The sequence below is a fragment of the Myiozetetes cayanensis genome, unplaced genomic scaffold (assembly GCF_022539395.1).
Source record: "Myiozetetes cayanensis isolate MyiCay16 unplaced genomic scaffold, myiCay2020 scf4, whole genome shotgun sequence".
In the NCBI taxonomy this organism is placed as follows: Eukaryota; Metazoa; Chordata; class Aves; order Passeriformes; family Tyrannidae; genus Myiozetetes; species Myiozetetes cayanensis.
The window spans coordinates 27,375,188-27,400,655 of NW_026087631.1; the positions used below are offsets into that span (position 1 = coordinate 27,375,188).

At 34.9% G+C, this 25,468-nt stretch overlaps 1 protein-coding gene across 2 annotated transcripts in view; it reads right to left on the reverse strand.

Moving 5' to 3' along the window:
• Window positions 1-700: 700 nt before the first annotated feature.
• Window positions 701-25,468, reverse strand: part of FBXL17 (F-box and leucine rich repeat protein 17) — a 284,365-nt gene continuing 259,597 nt past the window's right edge. The window contains exons 8-9 of one of the 2 annotated variants that reach the window (XM_050328407.1): window positions 15,395-15,537; window positions 701-2,231 (exon numbers count right to left, since the gene is read on the reverse strand). In XM_050328407.1, the coding sequence (XP_050184364.1) occupies window positions 2,094-2,231; window positions 15,395-15,537 (281 nt within the window). In that variant the 3' untranslated portion in view covers window positions 701-2,093. The remainder of the gene's footprint in view (window positions 2,232-15,394; window positions 15,538-25,468) is intronic. The other variant, XM_050328408.1, reaches the window with a different exon arrangement.

Here is a 25,468-nt window from a genome sequence, read left to right on the forward strand (position 1 = left end):
TGAAAGAAAAAATACAAATTTTTCCAGTAAAATAAACCTTCTGGAACATAAGAGATCCAGTATGTAAGCTGCCTGTGAGCTTTGAATTAACTGTATATTTTGAGTAAGAGAAAATAGGTAATTTTTATTTTTACAAGAGGCAATAGCTTTTATTTTCCCCCTGAATGGTATTTCTCCTACATGACATTTTAAATATGAAAGAGTGTGCCGCACTGTTATTTATTCCTCTAAGACTTCTTAGGAAGCACTGATTTATTACAAGGAAATTAAAGAGCTATCTATGTCAACACTGCAATTAGAAAAACATATTTCCATCTAGAGTTTTTATACTACATAAACTTGAAATTAATTAGCCACAGTGATATTTACAAAGATTATTATGTTCATAAAAATAAGAAATAAATAGTTAGTAAAAGGTAAAACTATTGAGAGTGACTTAAACAGCAGATGTGAAAACAGATGACCAACCAGATCCATCATATATACAAAATCCTTAGAGGGAATTTTAGATTGAAAAAGATCTCTGAATGTCATCTAGTCAAACCGTCAGTCACAACAGGGCCAGCTTGGATCAGTCAGCTCAGGACCATGTTCAGGTGAGTTCTACCTATTCAAGAACAGAGATTTCAGTTTTTCTGTTAAGTATAGTCTAAGTACAGTTAGCAGCACAGATAAACAGGAAACATCACAACTTTCTTCTTCTTTATATTAAATTTTATTGCAAGATCAAAGGTTTCACGAAAAATAGAAACTTACAAATTGTGTGAATAGTTTTAACATTAAAAGAAAAATGACTAAGATTCTGTACTATATCTGCAATATATTTAACTGGCTTCTTCTCAAAATATTGTTGCCATTTTGGAGTAAATAAAAAGCATAGCATTACACATGTTCACAAGTATTTACCACTTATTTGAAACAAAATCTTTACCATATATATTTTTCCAGAGAAATTATTCATCCCCATATTGAAAAGTCTAATAAGAAAACATTCAACATCCTCACTGGAAGTTCTGTGAGCTGACGTTTCTGTTGTAAAAAATTATGCTATGGAAATCAACAAACAGTTTTACAGAGAGTTATACAGCCATACTAAACAAGCTTCTATGTTATGCTGCATTAGGCCTTCTGGATTAGCAAAACATTTTGACAATAATGGCAACTTTTCAGCTGAAGCTTAAGCGTTTCATAGTTTGGATTAAAATGCTGTAACCTTTGAAGAACAAATATCCAGTGTTGCACACCTGACAACATTCTTAACCAAATGGTAATACTCTAAAGGTTAAGGCAACTCCAAACTGAAGCTGCAGTGACCGTATTTTCACAATCCTCTGCTCAAACTCAACTCTTTAGAATGCAATGTGACAGAAAATGAATAATTTTATGTGTTTACTCTCGATATTTTCTTTCATACACTGTATTAAAATACGTCTGATCCTACAAAATGGTACCTATGACAGGACCCATGTTCAGATGGCATTCTCAAGGTAAGCACTCTTTGCATTGTAAAATCCATTAAGGTGGAAAGATTTCAATGTCGCTACAGCTTCTTATATTTAAAGAAAAAACCCAATAAAGTAGCAATTCACTGTAGATTTTCTTATTACTATGTATCTTAAAACCTCCTTGAGGTTTAAGTAAATAACAAGCTTTTGTAAATAATAAGCATCAAGTTTATTCCCCAGTTTCAACACAGGCCTCTGTTGATCAACTGCATTGGTGCTAGCACTGAGTTACCATTTACAGATCAAAGGAAACACACATGACCAAGGCAAAGTAAACGGAGGAAAACAAGTTTAACATCTATAACTCAAACTATCCAGAGAACTAGTAGGAATCCACTTCAAGAAATTTGCCAAAGGCTTTTATAACTTCTATGCAAACAAAACCACGATGCATTTCTAAAGTTTTGCTTCAATGTTAGTACTTAGTTGTACAGTACAATAAAGTCAGTGTACAGCTTTTGCCATTTTACTGTAACCTCTGTAAACTCACAACTATATTGCATCAGATGAAAGGTTATAAACCCTTCTGCAATCCCCATTAGATCTACTGAATGCAGCAGAATGGAACTGTCATGTTGGTACAGAAGTTTAAGAGGCAGGGGACATGTTGGGTGTCCAGCCCAGTTGGTAAGCCCGTTCCAATGTTCTCTTGCAATCCTGCAGTACAGTACTGAAGGTTATATGTGGATACTGCTGCACGAGCTGCTCCACTGTCGCTTCATTCACCTGCAAGGGAAGAATAGAATCTGTGATGTGCAAAAAGGGTAATATTAGGTAAGCTAAATGAATGGCCAAACTTTGGACTCCTGGGAGGGCCTGCAGAAGTGGGCTCCTCACTGTCACTATGGTTCTGGGTGCATTTATATCACAAAGAAACATACAGAATGTAATGTCCTGCTAGAGAACTAAAAACACCAAAACCAAACCTCACACCTTGATTTTATAGTAAAGGGAGAAGTTTTAAATAATATTCTGGTAAAGACAAATAGTCTTTGTTGTTTAGAAAACTGCAACAATGGTTAAAAATCTCTTAAACTATCTTAATTCCATAGTTGACTATGCTATCTCCTCTTGAGGCCCTACACCAAATTATCAAAACATTCATCCTGTTTAAAAAGTGCTGCCCAGAGCAACTGATTTTTATCTTGAAATAGAAACATATATACTCAAAGTTGATCAAGCAGACATAGATTTAAGATGTGAGATTTTTATGACTTTGGAAAATGAAAACTAATTACATCTACTACTTATGGTACAGTTATGGATACTTTTTCAAATACTAAGTAGTAGCTCCCCAATTAACTTTACTGAAATGAACTTGCACTGGTAGCTATCAATGGGTCTGCAATGAAAAACACCAGATAACATGACTAAAGATGGGGCAAAGAATGCAAATTATTCTATGCTGCAGGTAGATCAATTTACCAATTAATCTTATAGGTCAGCTTTCCAAAGGTTAAAAATCCTGCATGTCTTCACATATATCACTCGCAGAAGTTTTTATTTCAGCCTTCTGGTGTGAGGATAACTCTGCAGAAAGGGTTTCGTGGGTAGAAATGGTGGGATTAATAATTAAAACACACAAGACTTTCAGATCTGGAGTGTCCCTCTTAAATCTGAGACATCAAAGTTAGCACCTTTATTCTCCATAAGACAAAGCAATCAGACAAGCCTAGTCAAACATAACACCTTTACAATTGCAATGCTGTGAGGGGATTAATTTGTCAATTATTTTTAAGATGACTACAGTTCATATCACAGAAGTAGAAAGTTTTCTTCAGCCTTCAGATAAATAAAAGATTAAACTAAGAACCATGCCTCCTACTTAGGTCTCTTTGAAATTCTTGCTAAACACTTGGGCATTTCAAAAAGCATCGATACTACAGTTGCTGAACCACCCATATCAGTAGGATATACAACTGAAAGCATTGCTTGTTTTTTTTCCCTCCGTGGTGTTCCATGCTCAAGGCCAAAAGTAAAAAAAACAGACTAAATTGTTTACTACCATTACAAAGATCCGTCATGTGAATAATATTTTAAAGCGCAGTGACCACAGTATCTAATAATATTTTTGTCCTTAAAAGATAACAAGGAGTGCTTCCTTCTGAACAGTGATTGCACCTAGTGACAAGGATAAATGAAAGGTTTAATATCCAGTTCTTCTACTTTGATAATAGAAACACTCAATCTTCATTGGAAGTTTCATCTAACTGAGACTGACTTGGATAGAAAACTGGTTTTTCACAGCACAAACTGTACTCGTCTGGCAAATTGCTATGTTACAGTAACATCTTCCAGTGCTGAAAAACATGAAGTGACTTTTACTAAATCAAAATGAAATCAGAGATAGCACAAGTCCCCCCAAAATATTTGATATTTATAGCTGAATACATACTTGCAAACTGCAGGAAACCGTTCAGAGAAATATTGCTTGGAAGAGAAGAATTCCCCCAACGTAGCAGGATTTGCTACTTTATGCCTATTCAGAAATAGTCAAAAGTCTCTTTTCTTTTAGATTTGTGGCACAGACACCCACAGCAGAATCTATCATGCTACCAGAAACTTCTCTTAATGGTTAACTCGGCCACAGAGAATATGCTTTCCACAGACAGTTGCTCATTTTGCTCCTTCTTAATGGGAAACTTAAAGATGTATTTTTTATCTGCTAGATAGCTGCAAATATCACTAGTAGATAGAAGTTAATATGATTTGACACTTACCTGTTGGCCATTATTTGTTAGAATAGCATGGATGTTACAGCTTTATGGCCAATACAATATGCTGGTTTTCTATTACAGGAGACAAATAAGGCAAATTCATTACGAAGATGATGTTCAAACACAAGAAGACAGTAAATGATCTTCATGTCCTAGCGGTTTTGACTCATGACATTTACAGAAGCTACAGTCTAGCTAGGGGTAAGCTAACGTATTTACTACCAGGCTAATTTAAAGATGGCCCACAATACTCAGGAAGACAGATGATACAAACACTATCTTTTGGACTTAAAACCTATGAAGAAATCTATGATAAACCATCTAGCACTAGGACTGATTGTCAGTTTTTTTCTGATACAATTATTATTTGATAAAATAATGCTTAATACAATTTTTACTAATTTCTGTAAATACTTAACTAAACAGAAGAAGTAAACTTCTGGTGTTGACCACCAAATACAGTCAGAAAATAAAAAATAAACCTGAGCATAAACAGAAGGCAGGTAAAACCATTGCAGAAGTGCCACTGACAAAATCAGTTATTTTATGATCAAACACTAAAAAGTTTTCCCCATTTTTTTCTGGAGCATTAAGTGAACATTTTAAATTATTAGTTTGATCCTAGGCAACAATTTGAGTTACAACTTGTTTGTAAACAACAAAGTAACGACAAACCCTACGTACATATTTGGAACCTTAATAGTTACAGAAAGAAATTACTTTGAGCTTAAAAAATTGATTTTACTCTCATGATAAAGGAAAAAAAAATCTTACCAAGCTTCAAGATCAAATATATGATCCTTTAGGTTAAACGTAAATGTTTTTAATCCAAAGGAAGCAACAGCAAATAGTTAAAAATTATGCTGGACAAACTAAATTCAGTGTAAGATTACACAAGAGAAGATGGAAAAAAAAAATCCTGTTTAGCAGTGGGACAACCTACATGGATCCAGAGATGAGAAACAAGCATGGACAGCTAAGCTAGAAATGATCCCCTATCAGAATATTTCAATACTTTTTTTTTACTCTGAGATTTAATGCTTTAACTCAGGTCAAACACTAAAACAGTGTAAAACTTCCAGTATTTTAAACTTTCTGTAGTACTGGACTAAAATTCCACTGTCTAAAAGGTAGGAAAAAAAGATAAATAAAAATTTTATTCTTTGTAAATGAACGTGAAAAGTAATATCTCTAAGTCAACTCCCTCAATATCCTTGTCATCAGTTTCCCTAATGGTAGGATTAAGATAAAAAGAAGTCTTATGTAAAATCACTGGAACACAAGCTTCTGTCTCTTTTTAAGATCAGTCTGGCTGGTGATATAACAAAAGTACTGAATGTCATTCCCAAAATAATTTCATTACACAAACAGCAATTTTCCCCTCTGAGCTTCAACACTCTTGTTCAATGAATGAAAACTAAAAATCTTCACATCTTAATATGCTTTAAAACGTTATATTTTTCTTTCACAGAACTTGCATTCATCTTCATCTTTTGAGTTGTCAAAGACTACTGTATGCAGATAAACTACTTAGATTATTTAATACATAATCATTCATTTGAATTTGAATAGCTCTTCAATTATATTTTAACACACAATGGAAGAATGCATCCCTTATCATTTAGAGTGAAAGTAATAGGTTTGTGCAAATCCTGGTCATCAAGTACAAAACCAAAATAACAGCAAAAATTGATTTGAAAATTATTTTTTCTTGACGAAATAAAAATTTATTCCAGGCCAAAGAATAGATTAAAAACCAAAACAAAGCCAAGGAGAAGATGGACTACAGAAACTGGCAGGACCAAGCTGTATCATTTCCTTTTAACTCAATTAGAGCAGCTACATAGGAGTAATAATTTTGAATCTTTTTTTCTTAAAGACACCTGAACTCATATTGCCTATTTCCCAGAAGAATATACTTCACTTTGTGACAAATGTTTTTTCTGGGGTAGGACCTCCTTAATTTCTTCTTCTGATGATAGTGTAGTTGTGCAGAGAGTATTTAAATATTATCTACTCTAGAGAATATTTGCTCATGTGATTGATAATTAGTAATTCATCTTGGAAAGAAGAACAAGAATACCCTTCTAGTCCATGTGAAGTGGAATAACGATGAAAGGGTTCTGCAAGTGCTTCTTTGGAGGACTTTCATCTCTCTCTGCTATGTATACCCATAATGTGGGTGAAATACTGAGAAAAATGGAAAATCAGTGTTCAAAACTCTTTCTCTCCTTTAGGTAAAATGATCCGCCTACATCAGAAAGCCTGAAAAACCTCTCCAGTCTGTAAATATTTTTCCCAGAATAAAGTAACTGACACTTATGAGCTGATTTTTTTCAGGTTCAGAGTAAACTGAAACTACAGTTTTCAATTAAAATGATATTCAAAGAAAAATATTCACTCAGATTTTGATCTGCAATGCTGTATTTGCTCATCCAGTCTTACTGCCAGTATTTAATGACTTGATACACCACTTTTCTGACACCAAACACAAGGAGAAATTTCTTTTGTGCCACTGTCCACAAGCGCTCATCAAAAGGTCAAGCTTGAATAGGTATTAGGTAATTTTTAGGTTTTTTTTCTTTTAAATGTGCCATGTCATTTGGTTCTAGTGATAATTTCAGCATAATTTTCTTTAATTTCTAGATTCTAAAATCAGGAATTTCTAAATATATCAAATGATTACAAAGGGTTAGGATGTATTTCCCCCCCTTATTGCTTTCATTATGTTCCTGGGACAGATCTTATTAAACTCAAAGGAGTCAAATTTTCCTAATCCTGTTAAAGTAGATTAGGGATTACAGTTGAAACCATCAGCCAAACTGCACATTTTTAAATAATACTGAGAGCTTTGTTCACAACTAAGGAACAGAAACAGAGGTATAAGAACTTTTCCTAAACAGGGCTTTCCTACTTAGTTGGAGTTCGCTGGAATTAAGCTGAGATGATGTCCTGGAAATCTCTGGGTTTGGAATACCAAGTGGCACATAAAGGGACTTTAAGGAGAGAACTCCTTTACTATATTGCCATGAAGAATTTTAAGACTGCATAGTGATCTTCAAAACTCCTCCTATAGGTGTATCAAGGGCAGTCTTAGAATGCAGTTCTGACTCTAAAGCTTCTAAAATGTGCCAAGAATGTCTGTGTTGTGTCATCTAGAGAACTACTGAAAAAGGAGAGTTGAACTGTTTTATGCTGCTCTATACAGTGGAGAAGTATTCATTGTTAATTTAAAAGGTTTGAATGCCTTGTTCAGTGAACAAAACCTAAGAATCTTCACATCTCAGTAACTTCAGTGTAACAATTAATTCATTTCATAACTGAAAACAAAAAGTTATCTCCATTGCAAGCTAATAACTGAAACCAGTAGGAAACCATATAAAAAAAAAAGCTCAAGCCCCCCAAAACCAGACTTGCGAAACTGGATTGTGCAAAGATGCAGTACTAGAACTTCTTACAAAAACCTGCCTGTGTTCCTCACACCATCAATCAGAGCTGAAATAATTTTTGTATCGTATCTAACCTAGACCTAGGAACAGACATGTGGCTCTGATTTTGGAGAGTGCTGACACCACGGGTACTCTCCTTCTGAGGATGATACAGACTGGTATCTTCAGTTACATAACTTTATAGGCCAGTCATTAATAAAATACAACAGATCAAGTTATGACCATGAGTCAGCAATATCTGCACAGAAAGGCATTAATAATATATAGAACTGCTGGCTTAATCTTAGAGATCTAGCACTAAGAATTTTAGGGAAATGTTAGCAGGTGAGAGATAACATTCAGAGCAAAAGATTTTAAGGACTCCCATACAGATGATTTAGGTTAGATGATAAACAGGGCACAAGTATTATCATTACATTTCTACATATAAAGGATCACAAAATCAACTTTACAGAGAAGAAACACAAGGAGATTTGTTCCAAAAGGGGTTTCTTAATCATATGGTTGAAATTTTTGCTTATGGAGTGGTATTGCAGCATTAGGGATACTGAAATTTGTGTCTCTGTATACATAAAGTAGTATCACATGGAAGTCAAATTTGTATATAGGGGTCAAAGAGATTACTCTATAGTCATTGTGTGTATCCCTAATGATGGATTTGGAACACACTTTATTTCCAATTGCTCTAATGTTTTGACGATAAAATCCAAAATATACATACTTGGAGTACATACTTGGAGTTATAAGAAACACATTTTCATACACCCTTTCTCTTCTCTAAGCTGTAGTTTCCTTCCTCAAGTCAGTGTTTTATAAAAAGTGCACTTTGTTTGATTTCTTTTCTTCTAATAGTTGAATGAATTATATTCTCAGGTGGCCCAATTATAACTGTTGCCTGTAGCCATAACAAAATTAAAGATTTCTGGAAACGTTTTGTGTGAAGTGCACTTGATCAGCTAAGGCAGACATATTCCATAGAGTTTCAGTGACTGCCCTCATGCCCAGGGGCAGAACCTTTGTTTAGGACTTTAAAAAAATAACAGCCTCCCCAACATTAGCACAATATCCTATAGTCCAAATTAAGTCCCTTACGACTTCAGTAAAGAATGTATTTTGACTTAAAGACAGAAAAAAGCACACATGCATGAACATACAAACACTGTTTGTTGTAGACTCATAAATAATGAAATTGGCAAGTACAGTATGATGTAGTATTATCATGGCATTTGACAACTTAATTGTGTTAAACCTTAGCAATTAATTTCCCATTTATATTTGTAAAAAGGGAAAGAGTAGGTAAACAGAAATATCTGCAATCTTCTCTGCCATGAGAACTGAAATAAATGCAATACACAAATCTTCTAATATTCCATGGTAGCACTTCTGGAAGGATTTCAGAAAATGTAGCAAGATTGCTTGTGGAGTAGATCTACTTTGCAGTTTTTGGTTTAAATCTCAACTGAAAGGGATGAAATTAATTGTTGTGGTTGTTTACTCATGTGAATGCTATTGTCTCAAACTGCCAGTCACTGTGTTACTGCAAAATAGCAAAATCCTTTTCAGGTCTCTGTGAGTGTGCATAGCTTTCTAGTAGAGCTATCATTTCAGGGCTTGCTGTCCTAATCACTGCTGCCAACACAATATTGAATATTAAAGCGGTATAAGTGATGAAGTTTTCACTCTCAATTCTCTTTGCTTAGTGTGAGGGTTTACTTTTCTATTAAGTCAGAGAAACCATTCTAAAGGACCCTTTAATTTGGCTTCTAATTCTGTTCATTTCATCAGATGAACTTCTAGACTCCACTTACACAAGATTTCAAGGCAAAAATATTACCAGTATCATAAGCATTTCAAATGCTTTATTCTTATAAAAATTGCACTTAATAAAGACCCATGTGCAGTGGAATGACAGTGCTAATTTACACAGTGATAAATATTCTTTCAGATTACTTTCTTCCTCTTGAATTAATACCATTGAATATTTTCCTTCCTATTCAACTACATTAGCAATAATTTGAGCCCATTATTGTAATACCTGTCAAAATGATGGCATGTAAAACTAACAAAGAAATCATTCTCAAAAGCTGTCGGCTGGTAAAAATGACTGAAAGTTCCTGGGGACAATGCTTCTAAAAAAATTTCTCTCTCTCTTTTTTTTTTTTTTATAATAAAAATGCTGACTAGTTCACATTAGATTCTTCCTTAATAGTTGGCCTTATCCTGATTTTGAACTGTTGATCTGTAACTGAGGGCCCATCTTTCTACTACAGTATGACATGATCAGATGGGTGCTTTTTAAAAACAAGGACAGATTCATTAACACAGAAGATTCCATCTTCAGTTTACTGCCATGAATTTGTTCCAGAACTATCAGCCTCGAAGTTAAAACTCTTTAGTAAAGAAACAGTTAAACTAGAAGAGCAAGAAGTTCAATTTGTAAAAAAATCCTCCTTTTATATTTTAGCAGATGCTTTCGTTTATACACATAATGGATCTGTTATCCCTGTTAGCTAGAGGGAAAAAAAACAGAAGTAGTCCAGTCTTTTAAAATCGTTGTATTGAAAACCAAAGTGAAATAAATGCTATTTTTCTTTTGTTGTGGGATAACTGTAGTTTCCTTCTAATGGGATTCATAGATTTCATGAATCTAAAATCTTCGTTATTCATAGAGGGGTGTATCAATCACAGCTCCTACATTATACATATAAAACTATAAAAAAATACAGCAATTCCTTTTTAATATGCAATGTAAATTGAACAAATTACAGTGATTTAACAGAAAAAACAGTGCTATAGAATTTGTCTTAAAAGAAAGGATTTGATATTTTCATTCCTCTTCAAATTACAAAACCATAATTTCAAATCTAAAAATGAACCCCTTAAATATAAAAGAAGAAATGGTAGCAATTTGTCAGGTTTTCTTATCAGGCTAATGATCGCATTTTCTGAAGGTGGAAGGCAAATTGCTATGATAATTATATTAAAACAAGCCATGGCTTTGTACTCTCACTGTTCTACCATTGATTAAAAACAGCTTAGCTCAAAAATGTATTTAAAATTTAAAGTTGCATCTCTAGAACCTAGGATATTATCCCATTTTCACTTACTTACCTTCAGTTACAGGCTAGCCATGTAAATTAAAAGTCTATGAGTGAAGGATAAAAACATTTCTCATAAACAATAGGAGTTGCATTCCAGTTAGGCTACTGATTTGCAGTCTGCAAAGAATATATATTTACAAATATTTCTAAAACAGGTTTTATAAAAGGACAAAGTAATAAATTATATTAAAAGTCTACTGATTTTCTAAAAATCTAATGCTTACTTAAGATGCAAATGATTTCTTAACAGACCATTTTTATTTTTAGAGATCATTTATCTTCTTTCCCTTCTGTGGTAAGCTAAAAGAGTTTGTCTTTTTGTCAGTTGTACTGACAATCAATTTCTGTGCTCTAATATCTCAGTAAAACTTGAATAGGAAATACATGCTACAATTCATCTGAGAAAGTCATCTGGAATAAGCTACAGGCTTTCAGAAGTATTTCCATGAAAAGCAACCATGACTTTTTTGCAAAATTCATCTCAAAAAAGAAAAAAAAAAGGCGAAGCAAAAAAAAGAATAAAGTGAGGAATAAAGGCCAACATGATTTATTAACTAAGTTGTGTATCCACTCACAGTCAACTTTGTCAGAGTCTCTTCATTTCATTCACACATAGTGGTGAATGTAGAATTTTGTGACCTCTGTTTTTTAGTGACATTTTTCTGCATATTTCCCAAGAAATGTTTCCTGCATTTACATGGCAGCACTCCTGTTAACCATTGGAAACAGCACCACAGTACAGGAAAAGGATCTTGAAATACGAAAACCTGTGTGAGAAAAGTTTTGGGAAGATAATTCTGACACATTGTTCAACCAGTCAAGATACTACCCCCAAAAACTGCTCAAGTGTTCAGCCCCTATCTCCTAACTGATACCCAGCCATCTTCCCCAAGGGTGAAGATTTCAAGCTGCCATTATTTAAAGCTGTTTCACTGGTGAGAGCACAAGAAAGAAGTGCCACAAAGACATCTTTCAAATGAATTTTAGCAATGAATAGTAAAGAGAACATCATCATCTTCTTCCAATTTAAAAAAAGATGAAATACAAAATATTTCAAAATAATTAATTAACCACAATAAATAAATAGGATATAGCTCAGTTTAGGGGTAGGAACGTATAGAAATGTGTTCAGGAAAAGAAGTTTGAAATGTGCATTTAAATCTGTTATTCTGATGTAGGCATCATTTTATGTTCTCAGTATACAAGTAAAGTTCTTAGGAATTCTGATGTCAGTGTTTGCAGTGTGCAGTGTTTGCTCATGTCTCTCAAGGTATTTCAAGTATTTAAAGGGAAGAATTAAACTGAGGTGAACTGAATAGAAGTCCTTCTTATGGAGACAAATCTGTGCTTTTCTTGGTATTTAGTGAGTGACAAATCAGGAAGATCAGACAAATTGTGTACCTGAGCAGTACACAAAGCTGTTACATGCTCCCAAATACCCACATCAAGTCCTAAAATACAACCTCGGACTGCAAACCCCAAAAGCACAACACTGTGCAGAGAAACTGAGGAGCCTGTGGTTTCCCTGTGCCACCAGATCATGGGGAAGAGGCAACACGAAGGAATGAATCCTGGCTCACTGCCACTGGAAGCAGGGCTGGGCACAAACACAGGCAGTAACCCCAGAATGCAAAACAGAAATATGCTGTCTTTTATGCCTTTGTCCATTACAAACCTCTAAAATGTCCTTCCTGCTTAGGCCCTAAATAACTACTGATTTTATCTCTTACTGCTTTCAAAAGAAATGAAGACTCCAAAATAGCAACATTTTCTTTTGATGAAACACATGACCTGTGCATTCCTAAGTGCCTGTGCAGATCCATGCACACATATTTCCACAGAGTTGATACCCTGAACAGTGAAAGAAGGGAGAAGAAGGGTCCCAGCTGCTTTTCAGTACGTGTTGATATTGGTATGCAGGCAACTGGGGAATTTCATTCCCCAAAATATATGCAATTAACAACACTTAGGGTCTACTTTCTGAACACTTAAATACTTTTGGAGGTCTCGATCATAATATCTCAGACATATCCTATCTGATACAGAAAAGCTCCAACTGAAATATGTGCCCCATTATGATGACCTCATGGTAAAGTCAGCTTTTTTTTATGAGATTTCTCAACACAATGTCATCTATTTTAAGGCAAACATCATATTGCTCCTGTGGTGTGCATGTTAGATGGTAGGAAAAATGATAAAAAGAAAGGTCATGGCAATAGCAGTTTGATGAAAAATGAATAATTTGATTATTTTCATGGTGTGGATCAATAATGTTCTGCATCTACTGAAACACATTGCCTGGAGGCACTCGGATAATCAGTGGCATAAAACAGAGCCTGCCTTTACCCAAGCTTGCAGCCTCTCTTGATCTTTCTTGGGAGGACCCTTGACGCCTCTAATGTATGTCAAGTGCGTATCAAAGAAATTCCAAAGAGCTTGGCTCATAAAGAGTATTTTAGTTGTACTCATTTGAAGTCTACTTACATATGTTCCTTACGTAAATGTGTTTAAGTACTTCCCCTCCAGTGCCTGGAAATCCCTAAAAGGCACAAAAGCTACCTGGTACTAGCATAACAGTCAGTACCTTAAGGAAAGGAAGGGACAAATCTTCTAACCCTCTCTACACTGCAAGCTGACAACAGTACAAAGACTTTCAGTCAATGGGGCATGTAAATAAACCCTTCTGCACCACCCAAGAATTCTCTTTAATGATGTGTTGGGCACTACATTTTTAATTTAATAGAGCAGCCACTGGAAAAAATTAGTTCTGCATGATATTGGGTAGAGACAGTTGAGGACATGATTTTGTTCAGTAATTTCTCTGTTCATCTGCAGTGGAAAAAGGGAGCTGGCATTTTCTAGCTGCCAAAAAACCCTTAAGTCAAGGATACTTACTTCATTCTGTCTGAGAAGCTATTCTTCCCATCAAGCTATTGCAAGCAAGAAAATAATTCCCAGTGGTAGTCTCACTACTACAGTGTTTGCTGTAACAGCATTTACTAATTTCCTAACATGTTCTAACTCTTATACTTTAAATAATTTCTAATGCACACACACCTACCTGCATGCACAGTCAACACAGCTTTTCTATCTTCCTTGAAGCTTTCTCAAAAGATATTTATTTTTTTCTTTTCAGCAGTTGCCTTTCATAACACAAAAGATGGTGTAAAGAACTAGGAAAGCATTAACGACCAATTAGAGGAATACAGACTGTAGTACATATAGTTTAGCTTATGAGGTAGTAAAAGTTGTTTTCAGCATCAAGATCATTGATTTTCTATAGCAGCTGAAGACAGGATAAAATTATTGCACTTGTTAGATCCTCGCTGACCGTTAAACATTAGCTAAATTCACAAAATAAACATACATGTAGAAGTGATTAGGTGATTCAGGGTCAGACCTAATTCCCAAGGTCAAGTTACCCTTTGAACATTCTCTAAGTACATAATCTTAGCACAATCCATCAAAGAGACCCACATACTCCTTTTGTCTATTGGATCTTATAAAATACTAATGTTTAGGAGATTAAGTGGACTCAGCTTTGATAGAGCAATTCTTCCAAAGTGCTCAACCTTCTCTCAAACTGGAAACTGCCTAAGGCTGGTTTCGCAAAATGCTATTTCTAACTCTACAACTGACCTGGACATTATTATTCCTTGCTATTTGAGATACTGGGTTTTGTCACTGTCTTCTGTAATGTACTGTGAGGGACGCAAGGTAATGGCATTGAGCATGAAGTTTCTTAGACTGAAACCTGGTTTTCCACAAGCTGTATCCAATCAGAAATCCACAAGCCTGAGAGACATCCTTACAATGGGCATCACAAGCTGGACATTTCAGTGATGATGGCTGGAAAAGAATGAATCCCTGCAGGTATATTTGAAGACCTATGATCAGAGATTCTGGACCTCCTATGACTTTTCTTTTATCTGTTTATGCTGAGAGGCCTCTTGATCTCTCTTCTGTAAACAGGGACCTGATTCCTGAAGGCTATATACAAGGTGGCGTTGGACTGCCCTGTCCTCTTTTCTTCTAATGATAAAGTGCTAAAACTTACAGACATTCTTAATACATTCCATGTGGGAAAGCTGTATATAAGAAACTCAGTATTTTTTCTCTATTTAGCATTATGGTTTTACCCAAATCTTTGTTCTTCTGTTTTCAAAACCATTGCACATGAGCAAGAGCACAGCCATACGACAGATCACTAAATCACTAGTCATGCTAAAGGTACCCCCCCCGCCTTTTTAAAAAACAAAGTCATAATAATAACATGACATACCAAACAAACACTTTTAGACAAAAATATTCAAAACAGTCAGAAGGCAGATTTTACAGAAACCTCTGTGAGCACTTCAGACTGTGGGTGTAGCCAGTGGGTGTATTTTGAAAATCTATGTCAGCAAAAATGCATAATGCTCCCTTTAGTTCTGTTCTCTTAGCTAAATATGAGAACACAGTACATGAAAAAGAGTAGTGAATACACTAGCAGAGTACACTACCAGAGTAGTGAATACAAAACCTGTTCGTACATAAAACCAAACCTCCCTGCCTCCCCCACTTACACACAAACACTCTCACATGCTCAGAAGAAGGAACCAGCTCATGCGAATGCCTCTTACCTGATCACACCTCATCAGTCCTAAATATCTGAGAGATTTGCTGCGCTGTGCAATCTGGGTGGCACCACGATCCGTGATCTCCTTGCACCATCCAACATCCACTGTCTCTATTGTCATGCTGTACCGCCCAATGGCTATCAGAGCTGTAAAGATATTAAAGGATTGAAATACACAGCTCGTAGAGATAGTAAGGGCAGTTCCCTGTATGCACTGAATAGTGTGGAAATTAAATTCTGAGAAGCAGTTTTTCATGTACCTTGTAAAAGACCTTATATTTCAGAATTCTCTTCAATTCAAATTAGGATCATACACAAGTGCAAACACACACAAACACATAGACAAACAGGTATTACTATATACTATATATTACTATATATTTTTCTATCTATGAATCAAGATAAATAGACCAATTAGCAGATATATTCTATACAAATTCTTTTAATTATTTTTTTCAGAAGTATCAAGGATCAATTAATGAAATTGAAATATAGAATAAAACCAATTCTACCTCTATAACTGATTTTATAGAATTAACATGCCCCCTCCCCCCGCAAAATGATATTATAGAGACAGTACTGAGAATAACAGGACATTTTCTGAGTATATGAAAAAAAAAGTGGGTTTAGAAAATTCTGAAGTAATCTTATGTCATATATTTTATAATTATATTCTAAAATTGCATTTGTTTCCTATTTTTCATATTGACAATGTAAGAACAATGGTATGTCTCACTCTCATGTTTTCTTCACAAACCCTTTTCCAATTAAAAAAATAAAGAAGAGTTAAAAGGGTCATGAGAATTAAAAGAAAAACCTGAACCTTTAGAAAAGGAAAGGAATGAGGATCTGGAGGTTCTGAATGGGCTGAAAAAAGGTAGGTAGAAGAAACCATGAGGGATCTGAACAGGCTGGGAAGGTTTTGTCATGGCATGACAATGACACACAGGACACAAATCACAAGCACCCTGGTCGTCACGGACTAGAACACTTTTCAGGAAATATGGGCTCAGAAAGTCAAGCTGGGATTTAGTAACAGCAATGAGTTAACACCTTTTAGCAGCTAAAATCTCAGCTGAGGAAAAAAGGCTAAGGTTTCTGGTGTAGAAGTCAGCCACCTGCATGTAGTCAAGGGGGAGGATGTTCACAGTTTTTAGTTCTAGTTATAATGTTGTTGCTGAAAATGAGGATGAATAATTGACTTAACCCAAATAATGCATGTATGTTTAAATAGATGATTTTTCAGCAGCTGTGGGGCTGCTCTGTTCATACTACATTCCCAAATGTAAGGAAAAAAAAAAAAAGAGCTGGTAGCTCTTGATATACAAGATGTTAGTCTTGACTAATCAGCATATAACTGAAATCAAGAAACAGAACAACAGGACCCATTCGACCTTCCTGTGGTTCTGCAAAGGACTGTACTAATGGTAGACAGCAGTAAGGGTAATTTGGTTATTTACAAATATTTAGGTAGATTCAATTAGCAAACATAATCAGCCAAAAGAGGCCAAATACATTCTCAGTAACCGTGGAAGGTGCAGTAGTGCATAATTTCTTTCTTGCAGCAGTTCACCAAAAAGGGCAATATTAACTGAATTTTGTAACTGATGTACTGAAGAGATGATACAATCATCTCTGTAGTTTCTCTATGGTTTCATTGATTTTTGTAGGATAATACCCACTCCCTGTTTGCTTCCCAGTACATCTCTAGAAAACAAGTCCTAAGTTTGCAAAAATGTAAATATATGTATAGCAGAACATAACTTTTACACTTTTTTTACAGACATCTCTTAAAAAATCACTGTAATAAAAATTATAGACAGTCAGAAACTTTCTGCATATACTTTGCAATCGGAAAAGCTATAGAAATTATAATTATTGTACCCCCCCCAAATGTTATAGACCTGAAATAATGAAATACTGAAAGCCTTCCATTACATCAGAATAATGCCAGTTAAACACAGTGTCAAATACCATTTGCATTTGAATACTTTTGCTAGTGTTTTTAAAGTTATAACCATATTTTGTTATTTTCAATGCTTCATGTAAAACTGATTAGGAGAAGAAAATCAGCGGAGAATACTTGTAAGTGCCATTAAAGATCATCAGATCAAAGCAACAAAATCTGTCCACAATCAGCAGACATCTTTCTTGAAAAACAAATATTTCGACAAGCGTGTACGATGTTATACTGTAGTCATACATTAAAACAGTCCATCCACCAAACACGGAGGGTGTGCCACTTTAAAACGCCAATGACTGTATTTTCTGAAAATTTCTATGTGTGCAACTGCACCTCACAAAAACACTCTGGGCTAGAGAAAAGACACACTATTCAGCTTCTATCAGCATCCAGCAGAGGGAAATAAAGAAAGGCCATGAGAACAGGTGAAAATAGTACCTTCCTGGAACACTTTCCTCACATGAAAAAAATTATGGCTAGGAATTTTCTGAACTGAGTTTATTTTATGTCTCTGTACTTTGGTAAGTTCAGTTAATCAGCCTTGTAACCCACGAAGTCTTTTAGGCTCCATAACACCCTGTGGTAAGGCATTCTGCAGTTCAGACATCTTCTCTTTCAGAAACCACCTTCCCTTATGGGAAATGGTTTCTGGAAATCCCAACAGACTGCATCAATCATATCTTCTTTACTCCTTCCTGACTTCTTCAAAGCTTTCTGATATGATTGTGAAGCACAACCTTTCTCCACAAGAGCTGTGTCAACTCCTCCTGGATATGTTACATTTATTCACGTGTTCACCAATCGCATTCCATATTATTACTAACATACCTTATGCAGACACCAGCTTTACTGGTTCATACTTTTCTGATCTTCCCTGAAACATTTTTTTTTTTTTTTTTGAGATATCTCTGCCAAGCAATCCTGTAGTAGTCAGGCAAGTTTAAGTGAAGGATTACATAGCGCAGTGAGGAGCTTTGCTATTTCATCCTTGAGTTCTTTTAGAAGTCTTGAGTACACACACTTCTGCTTGTATGAGCAGAATATTTAAGCCACAAGTTTCAGCTAAGAAAATGTTTGCATTGCTCAACAGCTTTTCTTCCTCTCTGCATCTGACCACAATAATCAGAATACACTGCTGTTCTTGTAAAGTCTGGCAGTAATTTAACAAGGAAACTTGCAGTAAACCCCTTACCAACTAAGTCTGGATTCTGTGACTTAAGAACTTGTAGCACAATCAGCAGTAAAGAACCGTCAAAAGTGTGTTTCAACACTAATGACAACTGAGTTTCAAAACATGGTGAGTGACTGAACAGAAGAACACTACACACTGCAAGTAAGTAGAGGAGGATACACAAAAATCCCCCATGTAGTGGAAAGTTGTTGGCTTTGACATATGAACCTCTCTTTTTTTGTGAATATTTAACAAGGCATCCAATTCTCTTCTCTACTTTTTATACTCCCATTTATTTTGGCAAAAGCAAGATATTTCTTTTTCCACTGCTAGGTTGGTGGAATGGAAATCAACTGATGTACAGCCCCTACACGGCAGAAGATGAAGTGTAACGTCTCCAACTGAAATTGGAAAATCACCCCTACAGCCTTGAGCTGTATCAAACAAAAATGTTTTCTGGTTGTAATGGGACTTCGTTGTAGCAAGAAGGTGAAAGGACCAGGTTTGCAGGCAAAGGTGAAATCTTTTAGATGACCAGCTGGAGTAGTTGGGAAAACAAGATAAATTTTGTCCTTAGTCTGATATCATTAAAAGTAAATACTAATTTAAACTCATTTTCTTTTAAACTGATAAACTAAACAAGCTAAATGCATCTCCTCCTACAGACAGAAATGACTTTCTTAGTCAGAGGAAAGGTCTCTGTTCAACTGTGTGTAACTTGCAAAACGAGTGGCTGCAATGTGAGTGTTGTTGTGGTTAAATTACTTCTGCACCTGAGCTTGTCAGGCACTGACTGAGCTCTCCCTCTAACAAAACTGCTCTATTTACTTTGTAAAATGGTTTTAGGAAACTACAGATGGCAGTATGTGGCCTTCTCCCTTGATTTTGTATACATATAGAAAAAAAAATCAGAAATAGATATCACATGAATATGTCTTAACAAAACCAGTAATCTCACATTTATAATTTAGTCCTGATCATTCCCAAGTTTAGAGTTGCTACAACAGAAAAAATAACTTACAAACAACTGATATTTGGCCCAGTCTTAATCTACTTTGAAGTTATTTTTATATCTGGAAACAAATATCCCAGGTTTTGCATAATATTACCAAATAAAATTGTTTGGAGATCTGGTGCATTAAGCAGAATTATGTCAAATTAAAAATACTTTTATTGATGTGCACCTACTACATCACAGAGCATTTCCTTTATCAATAAATCCTATTTGAATTTAACTGAAAATAAACCCCAGTGAGGCTTAACAGTGTTGCTGTTTTTTTCCCTATTATCATCTAACATATTGCAAATGTACAAGGCACTGCATTTGGTCAGCCTTCAGTGGGGACTAGATAGAAATGTTTTTAAAAATTAATTATGATTGGTATCACCCTTCCACCAGGGCATCACACATATATGTGCATTCATGCAAAAAACATTTTTGCATTTATTTATTAAGTCCTTTTTTCATTAATGTCAAAACCAATTAAATAGGCAAGAATTAGAATTTAAAATTTCCAGCCTCTCTAAGGGTTTTACACAGAGCAGAAATCAATCAGTCAATCAAGAATTACCATGAAATACTGTCTTCTTACAGAAATGTCCATTATATTTTTATTTTTATATATTATATCACTATAATGAATACCAATATATTAATAGTTTATACAGAAAACATAAAAATTCTATATAAACATAATATATTATATTTTTATTTATTATATAGCCAAAAGCTAATAAGGTGACTTTGATAACAACCCTGGCTCCTGGAGACCCTAATTTATGAAAAAAAACTTTAGGAAGTTTATGAGAGTTAAAATTGCAATAAGCAGATGTAATAAAAATAAAGCTAGCAAAGAAAATCATGTATTTAGGTTTAGGCAAATGGTGTAACAGTTCAGCTTAGTGGACTTTGAAATATTCTTTTTCTGTTGATGGCATTTTACTCTCATTTGCCTGAGTTATGGAAAATATGAGTGGACAAAGAAAGAAGATACAAAGAAAATGCTGTAAAAGACAAACCAAAAAGGGAAATTTAAAGAGTCTTTTCTATCTTTCATTTATGTTACTCTATTGAATTAGAAACAAAATAGAAAAATGAAAATCATGCAGGTAAATTATAAAACTTTGAATGCACTGAAGTTTTACTAGTCCCTCAAATTAGTTTTATATTCCAATTTCTGTGATTTTCAGAAAATAACTTAAAAATTAGCAAACGATTAGACTAAAACACTTGACAATCGTAAAATACAGCTGAATATAGACAACATACTGCCAAATAATTTTAATATATAACTGCATCTACAAATGGAATCTTTAACTTACATATGTTAATAACATCTTCCACAGCATACAACAGATTAAGTATTGCTCATATACAGAAAAGGCTCTTGTTTTCAAATGAACACCTATAAAAACTTATTTTCAGAAAACTTTGCAGGGTCTCAAGCATTTTCTCCCCCCCACCTCGACTTAGGGTAACAGAACTTTATTCTTCAGAGCAAACCTTGAGATCATAATAAAAAGTTTGATAACTTTGCCCACATGATACTAAACATGATACTAACAGGAAGTACATGTTTAACCCCCCCTGCATTGATGAGGTTGATGGTTATCCACCATGCAAATTACGTAAGGTCTTGCAGTTTAGCTAATCTGTTATGTGCAGGGAGACAGCACAGGCCTAATCCCATTTCCATGAGTTAAAAGGTGTTTTGCTGCTGTAACTACAGGCAGTAGTTGAAGAAATCACTGCTTGAGTTCTCTGCTGCTTTGCTCACTCAGCAGAGGAATCATAGCTCACAATTCATATTGCTTCTAACTTAAATGAAAGACTCACTGCATGGTACAACTTTTCATACAATTCATCTACTCCTGTTACAAATTTAGAAGGCTATTTTAATGACTAAATAAATGTTTGTTCATCATATACTGATAAAAATCATACATCAAGCATTGCAGTTCATCTGGCACCAAATAAAGGCTATCATGGGTATATCAGTTCAAAACTCCAGCTTGTGCTGGTTTCTTAGTGAAAACTCCAATTCTGTTCAGGCTTTTGCTCATCCAGCTGACAGGTAGCATGACGGGTCTGTTTTTCTTTCTTCTACAGTCATGACCTCTCGTAACAGCCACATTTCAGTGCCATCAGGAAATAGCAAACCAAGAGAGACAGGATCTGTACAACAACTGGCCTTCTACCAGGGAACTCATCCAATCCCATTCATAATCATGCACTTAAATACATTCCTAGTTTTAACTGCAGTTCCCTTGAAATAAAGGTACGTACGTAAACAGGGAAAATAACCCTGAACTCACTGTTCTTGTAATGAGTTGTCAATCTTTATTCCCTAACTAGTTTCCCATAGGGTACATACATCTTTTCCCTATGGTATAGAAGTGATGCAAAAAAGACATTGGCCAGTGCTATTTTTAAAAATATTTTACACAATTGGTATTTTAATATTCATAGCAAGTGCTCACAGAATACAAGCCTGAGAAAGGTATGTAAAATAGGTAAATACTTCAGCTTTTGTAAACCCTAAAGAAGTTTAGAAAAAAAGTTGCCCAGCCTGAAAAACTTTCCCACTGGAATGCTTTGTCATCTCTCAGGATAGCAAGCCTGCACTTTAATATACTTGGTGTGTTTCACTTTTTTCCCTATTATCTTCACCTGCCTCAGGCTGCTTGAGGTCTCCTGTGATAATTTTATTGTTATACCTTTGTGCATATGTGACTATAGGGAACATTTCCTGAGAATGAAGTATGGGACTGCAATAAAATGAAAAAAGATACAGTGGCATGACCACAATGGGAAACCAACCTAACCAGATGCCTCAAGGAAAAAGGAGACAGACTGTACCCCTTGAGCAAACCAACATGTTTTCTCCTAGAGTTTAGGAAATCTGGTTAAATTCCTTCTCTCTGCATTCATATTTTGATCTTAACTTGCAGGTATGATGGCAAACCACTCAACTAGTGGTACTACTGTAAGTTTAAAACAAAAAAAAATCTGTTTGAAAGTAGTAACACATATATTTTTTTAAAAAAAACGTATTTCTGCTTTCCACTTTGGAAGTAAAATCCCATTATTTAAAGTACTGGTTACCTAACGAAGGTTAAGGAAAATCCCTGAAAGCAAGAAAAATCCTAAGGACTGAAAAGACCTTCTGTGAGGGGAAAGATGGAGAGAGAGTTTTTATGTAGCAAAAGTATTTTATTTTATATCCTCATATAAAATATATTTAACACAGGTCAATATTTAAATTTTCCCACAAGAGTTACAAAAGTAATGGGCACATAGTTATTTAGCTATTGTCTGGTTGTGGTATATGGTTACCATTGAGTTGTACAGTATACAGTGTTGTATTCCATGCCAACTTTATTAACTGATACAAAGAACAAAGGGCAATTGCTAAACCAACTTTTATCCTACAGTTTGAACTCCATGAAACACGTGGCAATTAGAAGGCTATTATTTTCCAAATAAAATTAATTTTAGTACTTGCTTTACTTCTTTATCTTGCATATTTGGGCAGACTAAAATCATAAACAAATCATAAACATTTGTAAAGATTATAAAAAAAATTGTTGTCCTACAATGTAAGCAAAACTCTGTCCTAAACTACAAATGAAATTGAAAAAGCAGAAGAGAATGATCTTTCAAAACTATCTTTAATATAAAATAAGTGTTGAATATCTGTTTCCCCAAAAGTCCAGACTAAGAACAAAGCCAAGCTATGGACAGTCAGAGAAAATTGTTTGTTATATTTTATACATGTCTCTTAAGTAAAAAAAATCAACAATGACAACAATGAACTAATCATAAATACATCTGTAGTCCAAATAAAATCTATTAATGCAGAATATAAGCTCTGGGACTTTTTAGCCATTTCAGCATCTTTTACTCAATGCACATAACAGTAAAAATCAAACTAAACCAAAGCAATCCCCCCAAATCCTCAAAATAAGGATGCAAAAAAGATGCTAGTATTGCAAACTGAAAGGCATGAAGCGTATTTGCTTCTATCCTGACCACAGACCTCTCATAAAAATATTAAAAAATAACCACTTTAGAGACAGATTGCAAAAGTGGTGGTAGCTGCTGGTTTTAACTCCATGGTCTTAAGATAAAATAGCCTCTGTGGACCAAGCTGTTAAAAAACAGCTCAATTTTCACCTTCCTGGGAATACTAAAACATAACTCGTTTTCTTTCAGTTATTTTGCACTGAAGTAATTTCCACCACTGTCACAGACATAGCCTGATTACAAATAGAAGACAGTAACCTGACTTCAATCCCCAAGAAAATCATGGAGCCAATTTTCCTGGAAGGTACACCTGAAGGACACAGAGATGACTGGGAACAGACAGCTCTGATGTATCACATGCAAACCAAGCCTTGTCAACCTGATTGCCTTTCTGTGATGAGATGACTGACTCTGTGGACAAAGCATATGTAAAAAAATTTTTTTTTTTTTTTTTTTTTTTTTTTACATCAGGGGAGTATTGAGAAGAAGTGCTATAGACTCTTCAAGATGACTTCTTTCTCTTTCAGTCCACAGAGAAAAACTTTTTTTTTTTTTTTTTGGCCAGGCTAACAAAGATGCCAAAAATTACCTGAACTGCTCTTAACAGGAACAAGAGGTATATAAGGAAATTTAAATATTATCTTTTCAAAAGAGATACTGGGGTTTGAGCTTATTTAAACAACATGTACCTAGGCTATGAGAGCTATTACTCCAAGCTGCTATTGTATGCAGGAGCATTGTAGCAGCATTCAGATATGACAGTCACTAGTGATGACAGTGAAAACCCAGACCTAGACAGTATTAAAAAAAAAAAAAGCTGTAACTCTGAACAATTTAAGATATATGCAATGCGTCAACCTAGAGAGGTAGGAAAGAAACAATTTTTTTTTTTTTTTTTTTTTTAAATCTAGCATTGTTTAGGTAACTGGTCTATGTACTGCTTCCAAACTTCTGTGAATGCTTTGAAAAAGCTGCACCTTTAGAGCACTTGAGGAGCTCCAAGTCTAAGACAGTCACAGAACACAGAATATCACATACAGACTAGATGTAAAATCATTTAATGCTTTGCCGGGACAGCTCGAGATGATAAACTGGAAACTGGCAAAAGATAGAAAACTCACTTTGTATCACTTATTAAATATATATTTATTAACAGTTTTAGGTTATTAGATAATAATATGTATTATAGATGTATATAATTAAAAATATTACAAACACTTATTAACTGCCTACCCTGGTGCATGAGTTGAGTTTGGAAAGGTAAATTTCATGGAAGAAATAAAAATCAGGATATCGAGATACTGATTGTCAAAAAACCAAAATTTTAGCTAGCTCTCAGCCACATGGGATTGTAAAAGAGGGGGGCAGAGACAGAAGATGCTTTCCCAGAGAGGGAATTTAACGGTTGAGCCTGTTCAATTGTGGGATCAGGCGAGATTAGAGCACGTCTCCTTGGAGAATGACAGAAAGTAATCCTAAATGATGTGGGAACACACCCTTTTGTACATTTAGCTTTGTCCTTCTCTCCTAAGGAATCTAGCTACTGTATTCTTCTGATTAATAAATACTGACTTTGAAAAGACTGCTAGATGGTTTGCGAATACTTCCTGAGACAAAGGATGACATCTGTGACAGAGGTCTATACTCATTCTGCCAAAGAGGGAAAATGTTCTGCCAATGAGAGAAAACAGGGGTCCTAAGCTGGAGAACAACAGAATTATGCATTTTGCCCTTTCAAAAAGGTGTCATAAATTTATCAATTTGAAAGACTACACATCAAAAAGGAGACTGAAGGATGAAGAGCATCTAATAAATGCATGACAGCATGTTACTTCTGTCATGCACTAAAGAATTTCACACTGTTTGACGGTAGAACAATGACTACTTAAGTCATGATTCAGTGTAACAACTCCTAAGT